At 45.0% G+C, this 16,867-nt stretch overlaps 3 protein-coding genes and 8 non-coding genes across 11 annotated transcripts; 3 read left to right on the top strand and 8 right to left on the bottom strand.

Annotated features, from left to right (window-relative positions):
• Nucleotides 1–686: 686 nt before the first annotated feature.
• LOC136768446 (serum amyloid P-component) lies at nt 687–3,988 on the bottom strand. Its single transcript, XM_066722662.1, has 2 exons — nt 3,174–3,988; nt 687–2,650 (listed from the first exon to the last, which is right to left on the bottom strand). The coding sequence occupies exons 1-2, from the start codon at nt 3,259–3,261 to the stop codon at nt 1,920–1,922; spliced, it is 819 nt and encodes a 272-aa protein (XP_066578759.1). The 5' UTR covers nt 3,262–3,988; the 3' UTR covers nt 687–1,919.
• A 139-nt stretch (nt 3,989–4,127) lies between these two features.
• Nucleotides 4,128–5,568, bottom strand: LOC136768447 (female protein-like). Its single transcript, XM_066722663.1, has 2 exons — nt 5,250–5,568; nt 4,128–4,585 (listed from the first exon to the last, which is right to left on the bottom strand). Exons 1-2 carry the CDS (start codon nt 5,305–5,307, stop codon nt 4,299–4,301), a joined length of 345 nt encoding a protein of 114 aa, XP_066578760.1. The 5' UTR covers nt 5,308–5,568; the 3' UTR covers nt 4,128–4,298.
• trnan-guu (transfer RNA asparagine (anticodon GUU)) lies at nt 4,264–4,338 on the bottom strand. The gene has a single exon. It is a non-coding gene; the product is annotated as a tRNA-Asn (tRNA).
• A 328-nt stretch (nt 5,569–5,896) lies between the features above and the next one.
• trnan-guu (transfer RNA asparagine (anticodon GUU)) lies at nt 5,897–5,971 on the bottom strand. Its single transcript has one exon. It is a non-coding gene; the product is annotated as a tRNA-Asn (tRNA).
• A 212-nt stretch (nt 5,972–6,183) lies between these two features.
• trnat-agu (transfer RNA threonine (anticodon AGU)) lies at nt 6,184–6,257 on the top strand. Its single transcript has one exon. It is a non-coding gene; the product is annotated as a tRNA-Thr (tRNA).
• A 955-nt stretch (nt 6,258–7,212) lies between these two features.
• trnai-uau (transfer RNA isoleucine (anticodon UAU)) lies at nt 7,213–7,305 on the bottom strand. The gene is given in 2 exon segments: nt 7,213–7,248; nt 7,268–7,305. It is a non-coding gene; the product is annotated as a tRNA-Ile (tRNA).
• A 1,655-nt stretch (nt 7,306–8,960) lies between these two features.
• trnan-guu (transfer RNA asparagine (anticodon GUU)) lies at nt 8,961–9,035 on the bottom strand. The gene has a single exon. It is a non-coding gene; the product is annotated as a tRNA-Asn (tRNA).
• Nucleotides 9,036–9,247: 212 nt separating this feature from the next.
• trnat-agu (transfer RNA threonine (anticodon AGU)) lies at nt 9,248–9,321 on the top strand. Its single transcript has one exon. It is a non-coding gene; the product is annotated as a tRNA-Thr (tRNA).
• Nucleotides 9,322–10,276: 955 nt separating this feature from the next.
• trnai-uau (transfer RNA isoleucine (anticodon UAU)) lies at nt 10,277–10,369 on the bottom strand. The gene is given in 2 exon segments: nt 10,277–10,312; nt 10,332–10,369. It is a non-coding gene; the product is annotated as a tRNA-Ile (tRNA).
• An 881-nt stretch (nt 10,370–11,250) lies between these two features.
• her8a (hairy-related 8a) lies at nt 11,251–14,701 on the bottom strand. Its single transcript, XM_066722064.1, has 4 exons — nt 14,453–14,701; nt 13,463–13,558; nt 12,826–12,904; nt 11,251–12,677 (listed from the first exon to the last, which is right to left on the bottom strand). Exons 1-4 carry the CDS (start codon nt 14,513–14,515, stop codon nt 12,181–12,183), a joined length of 735 nt encoding a protein of 244 aa, XP_066578161.1. The 5' UTR covers nt 14,516–14,701; the 3' UTR covers nt 11,251–12,180.
• Nucleotides 12,986–13,058, top strand: trnav-uac (transfer RNA valine (anticodon UAC)). Its single transcript has one exon. It is a non-coding gene; the product is annotated as a tRNA-Val (tRNA).
• Nucleotides 14,702–16,867: the final 2,166 nt, after the last annotated feature.

Raw genomic sequence — 16,867 nt, 5'->3', positions numbered from 1 at the left:
CAATTACAGGAGGCAATTTCCTCCTTTGGGAAGGGAATACACCCTACTTCCAATGCAGAAGCCGTGAATAAATTATGCAAGCTTAGCAATACATATGAATAAAGTGATATGTGCACGCAATACTAATTAAAATAAAAGTGCTGAAAAGGAAACAAAGGCTTCTGCATGGACTCATTAGTCACTCCCTGCGACATATACACGTTTAGCTCTTCCTAATATCTCTGAACAGAAACGTGTATTTATTACGCGGTTTACAATCATGTAAAGCACAAATAATAAAATAGACACACAAGTCCCCTCCACGTCAGGCTGTATCGCTCGCAGTGTTACTTTCTGTCTTCGTTTTTAAAACGAAACACAAACCAAACCCACAGTCGCTCTGCTCCGCCCATAAGAGGGACGGAATTCACAGCGGCCTGGTTTAACAAAAAAAGCTCTGGGACGCGTCCGGCATGGCATAGCACGACGCTTAAACCAGTGGAACCGAGGCAAAAGGTGGCCGATACAATTAAGCATTAATTGGATGACCCAGGAACAACGGGGCGGGGCGATTCCCACACCTTTTCCACATCAAACGCAAATCCAGTCACTGGAGATCAATGTGGGGGCCTTCCTTCATGCGACATGATGTAACTACAACAACCTCAACGGAATCAACATTGTAGTCTTACAATGCACAACATAAGTGCAAAAAAAGGGCAAAAATACATTTAAGTAAAAGGCATCAATCATTACAAATTCAATTTAACTAAAACATAGCAATTCAAAATATAATACATTTTACAAATTCCAATTTACACAAGTACAGTAAGTGAGGTCCTACATCCTGGACGGTAAAAGCTAAGGCTGTCAAGATGTAGGGTTACAGTCAAGGGCTACGGGAAAGGGAGCAAGGAGGAAAACAAATCGAAAACACAAGAAGCATAATAATTATTGATCGATATGGAGGGATTTTCTAAACATGCAATATGTTAGACTTTACTCGAACGTCAGCTAATAAACACATTCTCATAATAACCATAATGAATATCATATCTTGGGGTTGGGCGGTGTGTGCGGGTCAGAGATAACTCATATTCAGATCTCCAGGTGTGGACAGTTGCGGGGGATTTTGCACACAATATAGGCCCATGGATATGTGTTTTGGATGTGTGACCTAATTAAAACGTTTTTTGAATGATAAAGGTGTTCTTAATGTATCTCTGTCTTCCATGTGTGTGTGTGTTCAAGTGTCTATAATTTTTAGAAACATCCACGAAATGTGAGGAAGCTCATGGCGAATCAGTGCATTACTGGATCATGAAATCCTGTGTGAAGGAGGTACTACTGGAGTATCGTTTTCACTGTGCACCTGCAGCTCAATGCAATGCCCTTGTTTCCATTAACAAGAGGTCCTGTGTAATGTCACGAACCAGATGTCCCCGTCATATCATTTTCTCTCCCCTCTGCCTGGCTTTCTGTCCCGCACCTGATTTGCATTCCTGTTCAATTAACACACACCTGTCCCCAGTTACCCATCTCTGGTAATTCTGTATATATTGTCCCCTGTCAGCAGACTTCTTTGCATATTTGTGCCTGTTCTCCTCTCAGCATTTCCAAGCATTTTTGTTATTAGCAGTCTAGCTACTGACCTTAGCTTTCCCTTCCTCGACCTTGCATGTTAAACATACAAATAAACACAAATCAAAGGAATCCGACTAGGTGTTATTTGTATTAATTAAGTAATGAATGTGGTAATATTTGCCTGGCATTGATTAAGACATAATAAATCATAAACAGTATCCAAACAGAGTGCATCCTGTCAGTTCAGATATCTATATCATATCTTGGGGGGGCTGTGGGGAAGCACTGCGTCAGCTCCTGGCTGGTCCAGTTAATCGATTACCTGAGCTGAGGGCTGGGCTGTGCTGGGACACAAACTAGAACACACTTGGGCCATTCACGGTACTGGAGTTTGACACGCCGGACTGGGACGTTTCAATGGCGTTCACCTCGGCTCCCCTGGTCCACTGCTCCTCTCTGGTGCAGGAGCAATCGGGCCGCAGGTTCGGCTCCTGCCTGAGGATGACGTAGCCGGCCATGCTGTAGCGCATCGCTCGCCAATTCAGCACGTTCCCCTGCGTGGAGGTGGAACCCCGGCTGACGTCGAAGATCTCGCAGGGCGGCAGAACGTGATCCCACAGGTGTACGTCCGAAATCTGCCCCTGGAAGCTTTGATGGATTTGGAAGCCACCCCCGTAGTTGTCTTGGTCCTGCCCGAGGACAATGCTGGGCAGGGGCCCCACGGAACCGCCGCGGTTCAGCCCCTGAAATACGCTGCCCACTCCGTTCACCCACAGCTGGACGAGGCCGGTGCCCGACTCCCACGTGGCGCAGACGTGGTTCCATTCGGGTGGGCGCTTTTCCACGGCCACGAAGTCAACCATTTGGTTTTGGATGTAGACCTGATAGAATCCAGAGCGTTCTTTTAGTAGCAGAATGCCGTTGTGCATCTCTCGGGTGGCGATGGAAAACAGCGCCCCCAACGGCCTGTCGGAGATGAAGCGCAGGCAGGCGGTGAAGGCGTACAGGGGGGCTTCTTTGTAGGGAAACAGCTTTACGTGCGCCGTGTCGGAGTACTCGGGAAAGATGAAGACTTTGCCCGACAGGTCTGCGGGAGGAAGAGGAGACAAGAATGCAACCATTCGGCAGAATTTGAAGCAACATAAGTAACAGCAATTGAGGGGGAGCGGCGACCCTCTTGTAAACAGACATGTACAAATCATTTCCCTTGTATGCCAGGGCTCAAACTGAGGGTGGAAGGGCGCCATTTCCAAAATACATATAATTCAAATCATTGCAATATAGCTTTGTAAGATGTTCTAACTTTTTTTAAATAGCCCAAAATCTGGGCAAATTTATGTTTAATAGTAACAATTGTACTAGCAATGTCAGTAATAGTAACAATAGCAGTAACAGTAGCAGAGAAGAGGGAGAAGGAGGTGGCTGGAATGGTGGGTGAAGAGCAGAGAAAAAGAAGAGCGAGGGGGAGAGAGGAGGAAGAGATGGTGGCAAGAAAACAGGTGGGACAATAAGAATAGGGACAGAGCGAGAGAGAGGGAACAAGAAAAATGCGACAGAGAGAGAGGGAGATTGAGATCACAATAAGAGCATGTATAAATCCGACCACTGACCTTCACACAATCCCAGCTGTCCAAACAGCAGAGCCACCACCAAAACTGCAGTCTTCATGTTGGCATTCAGGAACTGATCCCAGCACATGGAACTCAGGACTTTATTGCGCCCCAGCACCGCCTATACTGTCTGCCACAAACAAGCCTGTAAACTACTGATAAGCCAGTCACTGACCTTGACACTTCTGAGAGAAGTAATCAGTGATTGAGAATAGCTTGGTTTTGATTCCGGGTCCTTATCGCTCTTGACAGTCAACAAAGTGACAAACTTTGAGCTTTGTTTTTTTTGGTTTGTTTATCAACTTGTAACACAAACAGCGACCTAACATACAGCAACGCTAGGATATGGGTGGCCGGGGTGCACGTCTCCTGCCACTCTTTGTGTAAAGTGGGGTAAACTATAAAACAGTTCCATATAAGGAACATGTTTGAACATCAGCATCAGGTTTGAACAGACAGGGTGACAACATACTTCCGGTTGGGATTACCCTGAATTTCTTATTGGGGTCAAAAGACATATGGCACTTGGACACAAAACAAAGCTGAGAACATATCCTTCTTTTGACATGATTGTGGATTAATCCTCAGGTTCCCAAATTGAGGTCCACGACCTCCCATGGGTCCTTGAGGGGGATTCTACCCCCCCCCAAAGAAAAAATATTTTCATTTTGTTTTTAAATACATATTTGAGTTGATCAATTATTAAATAACGTCCACCCATTTCATTACGAGTGAGTTGAACTCTTATTTGAATCTGAACTTGTCAGCTAAGAATAAAGTTCAATGTTCTCAATTTTTTATTTTATTAACGTAGTATAATAAGGCATTTTTTGTAGGTGGGGGTGCTCAGCCAGAATCTGGTTAACAAAGGGGTCCTTGGGCAGAATAAGTGTGGGAACCCCTGGTTTAATCTGTTTAAGACAATCTACAGTATATAAAACACACACACACACACACATACATATCGTTTATTATTTTTTGCTAACCTAGTTTCTAAACAGAAAAGTCAGGCCAGCTCGGGAAGTAAGCATCACATTGACACAGTGTGATGGAAAAATACAGCGGAGGTTGTTTCAGAGACGAAAAGGTACGTCCCTGGGTGGGCTCGAACCACCAACCTTTCGGTTAACAGCCGAACGCGCTAGCCAGATTGCGCCACAGAGACCCCGCCACCATGAAGTTAACCACTTGGTCCTGGATGAAGACCCGGTACACCCCAGGGCTATATTTCACCAAATGGAGGGCGTTGAAGGCGTTGCGGGTGGCGAGAGAGAACAGCGACCGCCCTGGGGTGTCGGAAAGGAAGCGCAGGCAGGCGGTGAATGCGTACAGCGGGGCTTCTTTCAGGGGAAACAGCTTGACATGCGCCGTGTCGGAAAACACGGGGAAGCTGAAGACTTTGCCCAACAGGTCTGCGAGAGGAGGAGAGGAGATAGGAATGTGAGACCATCCGAGACGGATTTGAGATTCAATCTGGGACCTTCAACTCTGACAGTAGTCACCGTCTACACTCTAAGAATTAAATGGTTCTAATGAGAATCTTTTAGGGTTATTAGAAGCTTTACCAATGTACTTTGCTAACAAAGATCCTTAAAGAACTTTAAATGGATCTTAAATCAACCGAGATCATGATGAAAAGGGTTCATACATGATCCATTGTGTTTACGATGGACCTCGCAGTTCTTAAACGAACCCTTTAATGAAAATAAACTAATGAAGAACCCAAAGGTTCTAAACAGAACTGCTAAAGAACCTTTAATTTCTAGAGTGTAGCAGTAACAGTAGCAAGAGCAATACAAGCGACCATAGCAGTTACACTAGAATAGCACTACCAGCAGTAGCTGTAGTAACAGAAGTAGCAATATCAAATACAAGAAGCAAGAGCTACCGAGACAGAGTTACAATAAGAGCCTGAATAAGTAACAGTACTAACAGTAGAAATAATAGAGTAACAGTTGCATCAGCATCACTGAGAGACAAGAGAAAAAGGAGGGAAACGGCAGACAGAGGCGGGCGAAAAGCAGGGGGTACAAAATGAAAAGGGAAATGGAGATAGGGATAAATCTGACCACTGACCTTCACATGACACCAGCTGTCCAAGCAGCAGAGTCACCACCAACACTGCAGGCTTCATGTTGGATTTCAATTACTGATCACCGGTACGGAACTGAGGACTTTATAGCGCCCCAGGACAGCCTATAGTGTCTGCCACACTGGGACACAAACAAGGTTGTAAACCACTGATTAGTAAGCCAGCGCAGTAATCACACCTATAGCTGAGAATTTATAGTTTAAAAGCACTAACTTAGTTATCAGTGTTTCCCGGTTTACCATATTATTGATTGTTTCATCATGTGACAGTTCGCAAATTGTCCAACAATGGAAGCTTTGTCTCGCCGCAGTGTAGGTCTACACATTTTTGACACATAGCCCAGCTGTTTATTGAATACAATAGACATAAATGATGACTCAGTGCAAAAACAATATTTACTCCACAAGTACTTTGGTTGCGAAATGGGCTGTTTTAGAAGGTGGCGTTTTTAACGTTATTAAATTGTTTTGAAAACTGATTAACTGTTATTGAGGAAGTGTTTCCAATCAATTCGTATATCTGGGCACAGTAACTTAATTGTATCTGTATCCCTTCTTTGAAAAAGCGATATCTCCTTTGGTTTCACGCCTTCAGAGCAGCCTGCTGGAAGCGAGTTGAAGACAAAAGGACCCGTCCCTGGGTGGGCTCGAACCACCAACCTTTCGGTTAACAGCCGAACGCGCTAGCCAGATTGCGCCACAGAGACTTGGACAATAAGGACCTCTGGACACCAGCCTTCAACCCTCTCATTGTACTGCGAATGTGCTGGAACATTGATCTTCAACCCTCATCCTCAATCCCTCCACTGGACCCAGTTGTGTGTTTGTTCAATACCAGTGAAACACTGTCCCGGCTGCCGAGCGGACCTACAGGAGCGCAGCGTGCGGCGACAGTGCTGACCATTGACCGTGTGTCTGCGGCGCCGTGGCTTAGATGGTTAAAGCGCCTGTCTAGTAAACAGGAGATCCTGGGTTCGAATCCCAGCGGGGCCTTTTCTTTACCGCCTCATTAACCAGCCCAGGTCTTTTTAAAACCATTGCCTGTGGTGACTGAACTCGGCCCGGCGCCCATGCTTAGTCAGCCTTGTCTTTCATGCGGGGGATAACTGAAAAGACCGATTTAAGCACAGAGAACACAAGACAAAAGCACCCTGACCCGCCTGAACGAACGTGGACGAGAGCCTGGTCTCTTGGCATCAGTATTTGGAAGGAGCCCGGCGGATTCACAGATCATGTGGGATTAACTGAGGTCACGTCATGGATGATCTACAGCAAAGTCTGACACCCTGTTGTCTCGCACTGCCATTGTGTAATTGTCATTACAATGTTGGGTTATTGCCATCAGTTGCTGGATTGTAGCTCATTTTAAATTGTATGTCATTGATGACGTTACACACATGACGTCCTGTTCACAAAATCTGCCTTTGGTAAAAAAAAACATTTGAATGATGCAAAGGATCCTGGCGATCTCTTCGTTCGCCGTTCCCTACGAAAAGCCAATCAAATCAAAATTGCTCCTCGATCTATAGCAGTGCTGTCTATAGCAGTGCTCTCTCACCCTGGTCCTGGAGAGCCCCTTCATCACAGGTTACCTTAAATCACCAATTTCTAAACACTGGGAACACATGGGAGGTATTAATCAATTAAGCAATTAAATTAAAGGAATTCCTGACTAGACAGGCAGAGAGTATTCAGATGATGGCTGCAATGTTTTCTAAAGGACTGGATTTTCCAAAGCACCTGCTTCATTGTTCAGAATAAAATACTGGTGTTTATAGATTGGGGATAGAAGGGTGACGCACAAACCTGCTGGAAAGGGTTTGTCCAGGACCAGGGTTGGAGACCAACGAATCTATGGGGGTGGTGCCATTTTAGACGGGGGTATCAAGGTCTTTCATGGAGTAGCTGTAAAGCTGCAGGTGTACTTTAAAAAAGCACCAAAACACAATGCTCCAGGTGAGGCTCGAACTCACAACCTCGGCATGGCTCGCCCTGCACTGTCGTATAAGTACCGCGCGCTAACCGATTGCGCCACTGGAGCTCATGTGCGCCTGCGCTAATTAGGCCAGTTTAATTAGCAAACCAGCGTCGTCCAGTGTGTCCTGTAGGGGGCGACGGAGAACTGAGACACAAAACAAACAAACCAACAGAAACAATGGTATTACTTGCTCGTTAGAAAGGCCTTACACACACAGGTCAGTTAAGAGTCCGTTGAGCACTTACCTGGACTTGCCTGTATTCTGTCTGCACTCGTTCTGCTCCTGCTAAGACATAAATACAGCCATAAGCGATCAAATGTGGATCGTCCTAACAATTCTGGTGATATGAATGTTTGGAGTTGTATTTCGGTGGTAATTTCATTATTTATTTCGCAGGACATTTTGCAAAATGTTGACAAGGATTTTTGATGGAGGACTTTCCATGCCAAAATAAAAATACAAAATACACAGTACACAGTACTCTGACAGTAGTCACCGTCTACACTCTAAGAATTAAATGGTTCTAATGAGAATCTTTTAGGGTTATTAGAAGCTTTACCAATGTACTTTGCTAACAAAGATCCTTAAAGAACTTTAAATGGATCTTAAATCAACCGAGATCATGATGAAAAGGGTTCATACATGATCCATTGTGTTTACGATGGACCTCGCAGTTCTTAAACGAACCCTTTAATGAAAATAAACTAATGAAGAACCCAAAGGTTCTAAACAGAACTGCTAAAGAACCTTTAATTTCTAGAGTGTAGCAGTAACAGTAGCAAGAGCAATACAAGCGACCATAGCAGTTACACTAGAATAGCACTACCAGCAGTAGCTGTAGTAACAGAAGTAGCAATATCAAATACAAGAAGCAAGAGCTACCGAGACAGAGTTACAATAAGAGCCTGAATAAGTAACAGTACTAACAGTAGAAATAATAGAGTAACAGTTGCATCAGCATCACTGAGAGACAAGAGAAAAAGGAGGGAAACGGCAGACAGAGGCGGGCGAAAAGCAGGGGGTACAAAATGAAAAGGGAAATGGAGATAGGGATAAATCTGACCACTGACCTTCACATGACACCAGCTGTCCAAGCAGCAGAGTCACCACCAACACTGCAGGCTTCATGTTGGATTTCAATTACTGATCACCGGTACGGAACTGAGGACTTTATAGCGCCCCAGGACAGCCTATAGTGTCTGCCACACTGGGACACAAACAAGGTTGTAAACCACTGATTAGTAAGCCAGCGCAGTAATCACACCTATAGCTGAGAATTTATAGTTTAAAAGCACTAACTTAGTTATCAGTGTTTCCCGGTTTACCATATTATTGATTGTTTCATCATGTGACAGTTCGCAAATTGTCCAACAATGGAAGCTTTGTCTCGCCGCAGTGTAGGTCTACACATTTTTGACACATAGCCCAGCTGTTTATTGAATACAATAGACATAAATGATGACTCAGTGCAAAAACAATATTTACTCCACAAGTACTTTGGTTGCGAAATGGGCTGTTTTAGAAGGTGGCGTTTTTAACGTTATTAAATTGTTTTGAAAACTGATTAACTGTTATTGAGGAAGTGTTTCCAATCAATTCGTATATCTGGGCACAGTAACTTAATTGTATCTGTATCCCTTCTTTGAAAAAGCGATATCTCCTTTGGTTTCACGCCTTCAGAGCAGCCTGCTGGAAGCGAGTTGAAGACAAAAGGACCCGTCCCTGGGTGGGCTCGAACCACCAACCTTTCGGTTAACAGCCGAACGCGCTAGCCAGATTGCGCCACAGAGACTTGGACAATAAGGACCTCTGGACACCAGCCTTCAACCCTCTCATTGTACTGCGAATGTGCTGGAACATTGATCTTCAACCCTCATCCTCAATCCCTCCACTGGACCCAGTTGTGTGTTTGTTCAATACCAGTGAAACACTGTCCCGGCTGCCGAGCGGACCTACAGGAGCGCAGCGTGCGGCGACAGTGCTGACCATTGACCGTGTGTCTGCGGCGCCGTGGCTTAGATGGTTAAAGCGCCTGTCTAGTAAACAGGAGATCCTGGGTTCGAATCCCAGCGGGGCCTTTTCTTTACCGCCTCATTAACCAGCCCAGGTCTTTTTAAAACCATTGCCTGTGGTGACTGAACTCGGCCCGGCGCCCATGCTTAGTCAGCCTTGTCTTTCATGCGGGGGATAACTGAAAAGACCGATTTAAGCACAGAGAACACAAGACAAAAGCACCCTGACCCGCCTGAACGAACGTGGACGAGAGCCTGGTCTCTTGGCATCAGTATTTGGAAGGAGCCCGGCGGATTCACAGATCATGTGGGATTAACTGAGGTCACGTCATGGATGATCTACAGCAAAGTCTGACACCCTGTTGTCTCGCACTGCCATTGTGTAATTGTCATTACAATGTTGGGTTATTGCCATCAGTTGCTGGATTGTAGCTCATTTTAAATTGTATGTCATTGATGACGTTACACACATGACGTCCTGTTCACAAAATCTGCCTTTGGTAAAAAAAAACATTTGAATGATGCAAAGGATCCTGGCGATCTCTTCGTTCGCCGTTCCCTACGAAAAGCCAATCAAATCAAAATTGCTCCTCGATCTATAGCAGTGCTGTCTATAGCAGTGCTCTCTCACCCTGGTCCTGGAGAGCCCCTTCATCACAGGTTACCTTAAATCACCAATTTCTAAACACTGGGAACACATGGGAGGTATTAATCAATTAAGCAATTAAATTAAAGGAATTCCTGACTAGACAGGCAGAGAGTATTCAGATGATGGCTGCAATGTTTTCTAAAGGACTGGATTTTCCAAAGCACCTGCTTCATTGTTCAGAATAAAATACTGGTGTTTATAGATTGGGGATAGAAGGGTGACGCACAAACCTGCTGGAAAGGGTTTGTCCAGGACCAGGGTTGGAGACCAACGAATCTATGGGGGTGGTGCCATTTTAGACGGGGGTATCAAGGTCTTTCATGGAGTAGCTGTAAAGCTGCAGGTGTACTTTAAAAAAGCACCAAAACACAATGCTCCAGGTGAGGCTCGAACTCACAACCTCGGCATGGCTCGCCCTGCACTGTCGTATAAGTACCGCGCGCTAACCGATTGCGCCACTGGAGCTCATGTGCGCCTGCGCTAATTAGGCCAGTTTAATTAGCAAACCAGCGTCGTCCAGTGTGTCCTGTAGGGGGCGACGGAGAACTGAGACACAAAACAAACAAACCAACAGAAACAATGGTATTACTTGCTCGTTAGAAAGGCCTTACACACACAGGTCAGTTAAGAGTCCGTTGAGCACTTACCTGGACTTGCCTGTATTCTGTCTGCACTCGTTCTGCTCCTGCTAAGACATAAATACAGCCATAAGCGATCAAATGTGGATCGTCCTAACAATTCTGGTGATATGAATGTTTGGAGTTGTATTTCGGTGGTAATTTCATTATTTATTTCGCAGGACATTTTGCAAAATGTTGACAAGGATTTTTGATGGAGGACTTTCCATGCCAAAATAAAAATACAAAATACACAGATAAAAGAATAAATAGATAAAGACATTAAAAAATTAATGTTGAAATAAATAAATGAATAGTCTTCCATATTTCTCCCTGTACATAAAGCAAAAAGACTGCATGTATTTACACAAATCAATCAATAGAGGGCACTAGGAACGAGGCCAGATCAATTAATTTACAGAAATCACTAAAGCCAACCACAAAACAACCAATACTAATAATTTTGTTATTAGAAACATTTAGGTTTTAAGGGTTATAATTATTAGACTCCTATACAGTGTTGAAATGTAATTAAAAATTAGCATCAGAAAAGGAATTGTGTATGATTGGTGTAGCTAGCAGACTATCATCAGAACCTTTTGATCATGAATTGGACTTGCAGGCGTTTCTACACATCAAGTCTCCAAGTATATTTTGCAAGATTCTTTCTGGTGATGCAGAGTAAGGAGAAAAATAAAAAAACATGCACTCGTATGGAATCTACTCACTTTTATTAATTTAAATACACAAGACAGAGAGAGAGAGAGAGAGAGAGAGAGAGAGAGAGAGAGAATAGAAACAATAACATACATTTTGAAAGCAAACCACAATATTAACGATATTACTCATCATTGAAGACCCAATCATCAGATATCTTAGTTTCTTTCCAACCCTCCTTGTATCAGCCACTTCAATATGAAGGCCCAGATACACGCTTTCAGTTCTTTTTGGACTATAATATACATGGGGTGGGTAAGTCAATGTGTGAAACTCTGTGGCATTTCAACTACATCTAACAGCATCTATATTCCACATGAAAATACAGTAAAAAATACACATATTGTAAAGCGTAAACAAGGTCAATATTCATTTAAACACATCTAGAAAGTATACTTCATTAGAAGCAAAACAACCACAAATATAGTTTACTGGGACATGTCCCATCAGGAACAACATATGGCAGACATGGAGGTTACAGTGGTCTGTGTGTGCTGGTAATACAGCAAGGTCTCCAGCCCTGGTCCTGCAGAGACACCACAGTCCAGTACAGGAGGGTCTCCAGCCCTGGTCCTGCATAGACACCACAGTCCAGTAAAGGAGGGTCTCCAGCCCTGGTCCTGCATAGACACCACAGTCCAGTACAGGAGGGTCTCCACCCCTGGTCCTGCAGAGACACTGTCCAGTCCAGTCCAGTAGGGTCTCTAGGACCAGGGCTGACCAGTTTGCTTGCTGCTCTCCCCCCAGTCAGGTGAAGTCTGCTGTAATGGGGATGTGTTGTACAAAACTGGGAGCTACATTCGGCAGTTTTCCATGTCTTACTGGGAGGGTAGGAATACAGTCTTCGATTGACAGCCAGTGCCACCAAAACCGCAGTCGTTTTTTGGTTGCTGTCTCGTCGTTGAACAATCGCTGATGATGCCTTGCTAGACTTGGGGGGGCTCACCAAGGTCTCCACATGGAGGGGTCGACCCCAGGGTACAGCTGCAGCCCAGGGGAGGGCGCTCCCTGGGGGCTGATGGAGGGTGAGCTGGGTGGTGGGGGGGAAGGGCTACTGCTACTGCTGCCCTCATCCGAAGAGCGATAGAGGGCGATGGGGGAGATTTGGGGGCTGGGGGAGCGGGCGCAGGAGGCCGGGAGGTGGACGCTGAGGGGCTGGTAGACAGGGGTGGCAGCCGGGACAGGGGATGGGGCAGCAGGCAGGGGTAGGCTGGAGTTCAGGCCGCTGCTGGGGCCGGGGCCGGGGTGAGTAGGGCCAGCCGCAGCCCCAGGCTCGCCCACGGTCTGCGGCAGGGACTTGAGCAGGTGGTTGAGGAGGCGGGCCCCCATGTTCTTGTCCAGGCCGGGGCAGCTGAGCAGCAGGTTGTGGACCTCGTGCATGCACTGGATGTAGCCGCTACTGTAGCGCTGGCGTGACTCCAGGCCTTGCTTACCGCCACCTGTGACACCACACAGGGTAGAAACAAAGATACCAAGTCAGCTCCAGCTTCTTTTGCTTTCTTTTTTGCCTCTTTTTTGCCAACTGCTGTATGTATTTATATCTATGACTCTGTTTTTTTTTAGGGGGTGTCAAATATTGTGTCTTACCTGTCGAGTGGCTCTTGGTCAGAGCTTCCATGTGTTGCACTGTGATCTCCAGCACATCTGCCTTCTCCAGCTTGGATTGCTAAGAAAGACACAAAGAAAACACAAGAAACCGTTATGTAACAGTTTAACCCAAGAAAAAAATATAAGTTATCAAATATATGGTTCCATAGTGTAGCGGTTATCACGTCTGCTTTACACGCAGAAGGTCCTGGGTTCGAGCCCCAGTGGAACCAGTCACGTTTGCTTTTTACTCTGTGATATTGTATATATACATTATATTCTATACTGTAGTTAAGTCCGGTATGTGTTCGGTTATTACCTGTCAATCAAACTTGTATAATATGTTCTTCTGTCTACTGAAGTATCATAAGAAACCCTAAATTGTTGGCGGTAAACCGTGTGTTGACTTTCGGACGTTCTTTATGTTTAGCATTCCATTAGTAGGTGCGAGGGACAGGTCTGTATTGTGGTATATTGTGATGTCACTGAACAGTAGCAACCACACGTGCTGGACTGCAGCCGTACTAATCAGTCAACATGCGTGTCCTTTTAAGGCTCTGAGGTGGCTCTGTGGACAGAAATACAACTGCTGCAGTCTTTTCTTTCTTGTCTTTTCGTCCCCGTCCCCCCAACTCACATCCAGGTTGTACGCGTCCACCATGATGCCCTTCAGCTGCTCGAGGCTGCTGTTGATGCGCTCCCGCCGTCTCTTCTCGATCAGCGGCTTCCGCAGCTGCGAAGGCGCAACACACACACACACACACACACACACACACACACACACACACAGATAGAGGGGAAGGAGGAAGGGACGGGCGATACACAGCGTTAATCAAATCACTCTTTCAATATGATTTGTTTTGGCAACAAATCGATTAAACTTTCTATTTAACCCGCCCTTAAAAACAACATTTATATGCATGAGTATTCATGTTAGTAATAGTAGGATTGCACTTGTACTACTTCTATTCGTAAAAGTACTTAGCATCCATTGCACTTCTAGTAGTAGATATTACACTTAAACTGATGTTGATTGTTTACAGCTGCAGTTGAATTGACCGAACGGGTCATAAAGCATTCACTACACTGGAGTGCGGCACATGAACACAAAAGGTACAGTCAAGTCAGGCTCGGGTCCGTGGACCCAGTGAAGACCTAATGGGTCAGGCGGGTTTGGTCCCTGTTTCTGTGATATAGCCAGTGCTCGGTGTAGTTGAGTGATTGACTCAACTGATAAACGTATAACTTGGACACAACTCCCTCCCTCTCGCTCAGATTGTATTCAGCTAATTAACAATTACAAAAAGTGGTACCAGACTACACCAAACTTTACACAACCACTGTAAAATCTGGTCTATTCTTGTCTATCCATCAGAGGTCTGTGGTGCGGATAGGATGCACAACATCTCCCCCTTCCCTCCAAAATACTTGAGCTCACGATTCCCCTTCTCTCCATTCACCCCCCCCAAACGCTCTGTCCCCTCTTTTTATCCCCCCTCTCTCTACCGATCTCTCCCTCCCACTCCTTCTCCCTCTCCATCTCCTTCTGTTCCTTCCGTTTCTCTGCCCCCCTCTCCCTTTCCACCACTCCCTCTCTTTCTGGTGATTCATACTATCCTCGCCTTACCTTCCGCTCTTCCTTGGCGCTGTAATTCCGCTCAGAGGTGTTTTCCAAATGGGACGCCGTCATTGTCACTCTCCCTGCCCGTGTCTATCGACCACACAGCCCTGATTGAACGTCTCAAAAACAACCCCCTGTGAAGGTTTTGCTTTGGTTCGGCAACTTGACCGCACTTCTCTCCAATCCACTTCCTCTCTCCTAACTGCGCCGTAAATGCTCCCGTTTGTACTCCTTCCAGGGAGACACTGTGCCTGAGATCCGTTCAGCGGCCCAATGGTCCATATATATACATATATACACAGCACCCTCCCACCCCCTCCCACCACCACTCTTCCCTCTCCCCCCAGGCCGGGATTTACATGACAATGCGGGCTTTCTTCCCCGCACTTTCCCACAGTCCGGTGCGGGCCGCTGCGGGCGGAGAGGCGAGAGCTCCATCACCGCTGTCAGGCCGTCAAACCTGGGGGGCAGGGAGGGGGTGCTGCCAAAAAATGATGTAGAAGCAGACAGGTGCCCCCCTGGAGAAAGCAGGTTCACTTCTATGCGACCACTGAGGGTCCCGAAGGCGTTAGATTTGGGTCGCCTTACAGCTCTTGTAGTGATACTGTCTTACGCGTCCTTTTAACACTAAAACATACCTTATAAAACATTTCTCTCTCACTCCATCTCCCGAAATCGTGATCAACAATTCTCTTTTTTTGCAACACTTCTTTGTCCGTGAATAACGTTCAGCTGATCGTTTCCTTCGACTGGTGTCTGAAAGGATATCACGTTTTTTAATTGCACAGTTTGTAGACATGCGTTGTATTAATACCACCAGTAGTAGTAGTAAGCGTATAGTAGTAGCAATGCTAAGAGTGGAAGTGATTTTATTTGCAGCCTAGTAGTAGCAGTAATAGCACTATAGCGGTAGTGGTCGCAGTGCTGGTAGTAGTAAGCTATATAGTAAACTATAGTAGTAAACTTGTAGTAGCATTCGTAGTAGTATGGATGTCTTTTGGTTTGGTGAAATTAACTTTCAAATATACATTCCTTTTAATCTTCTCATTAAAACGACGTGTTAAAGTCTGCGGACCAGTTCATACCTCTGAGGAATACACATTAGTTTTCTGACACAATAAACTGGCAGAAAGGGGGCAAGGTGTTAGAAGTGACACATGCGCTGTGCCACACACACTGTGGGCTGTGTATTGTACCAAACAACGCTTGTTTATTGAGATTTGTGTTTATTATATATGTCTTTTCCTCCTGCGTGGAAATGCAAATGTATCGTGTTTTCTGAAATTGGTTTTTCTAATTGTTCGTGAAGCGATTTGGAGGGAGATAGAGAGGGAGGGAGGGAGGGAGAGAGAGAGAGAGGAGGGAGGTCATACAGCGATTGACAAAAGCTTCCACCCCTCCCATCTCTTCGCAGCTGAAAGACCACTTTGAAAGATGTAGACGACAGATAACATTTTGTAGTCCGTTTTGTTGTTTCCAAAATCATTTGTCTTCTTCCCCGCGTCAAATGTATTGTTATAATCATAATTATTATAAGGAAACAAAACTGTCGATAACCGAATTTGTTGTTTCTGTCCCCCAAAGGGTCAACAATATGGAGCATAATTTGTGCCAACATAAAAACGTACATAAATAATTACAATACCAAATAAATTAATATTGTATTGTAATATTCCGAAAAAATGTCCTCCACTAGGAAACTTGCCGTTGAGAGTTATCTTAAACTTTAATTAAAGAAAGTGTCTGAGAAATAGGCGGTATATCATAACAAAACTGAAGCAACACACACACATCAGCAATCTATACCAGGAACTTCCCCTCTGATCAACACACACACGCCCCCTTGCCCTTTAAAGAGATAATATTCACAACAATAGCGTCTCCTCCTCTCTCGCTGTGGGAACCGTGCAGCGCTATCTCCCGCATTGTCCCCTCGGACACACTCCAGCGAAGCGGCTCAAGGGCCGCATTGTCCGTCTCCGGCCGGCCGTGACGCGCCATCGCCGCAACAATGGCCGAGGTGCTAAAGCTTTAATGGGGATCTAAAGTGCTTAAATCCGAATTAGCTTCTTTTCTTTATTGCTTTTTTTTGGGAGGAGGGGGAGGGGACCCTCCTACTGACGTACTCCTGTAAGCAAACCGTTTTTATTTTAGGCGTTCAACCGTCCACATGGTTCCTGCGTTGGAATTCTGCTGTGGGTGTCCAGAAGCGTTTTGTATAGTACGAGGACATCGTGTCGCATTGTATTTGCATTGCATTGTATTTCCAAAAAACAAAAAACAAAACTTGGAATCAAAAACTGGTTGTAATTGTGTAAAATTATTATTATTATTGGAAAGTGTTAATTATTATTATTATTATTATTATTATTATAATAATAATAATAATAATAATAATAATAATAATAATAATAATAATAA

This window comes from Amia ocellicauda, chromosome 14 (assembly GCF_036373705.1).
Source record: "Amia ocellicauda isolate fAmiCal2 chromosome 14, fAmiCal2.hap1, whole genome shotgun sequence".
Classification (NCBI taxonomy): Eukaryota; Metazoa; Chordata; class Actinopteri; order Amiiformes; family Amiidae; genus Amia; species Amia ocellicauda.
Note: the sequence above shows the minus strand (reverse complement) of the source record. Positions and strands in the feature narration are given on the sequence as shown.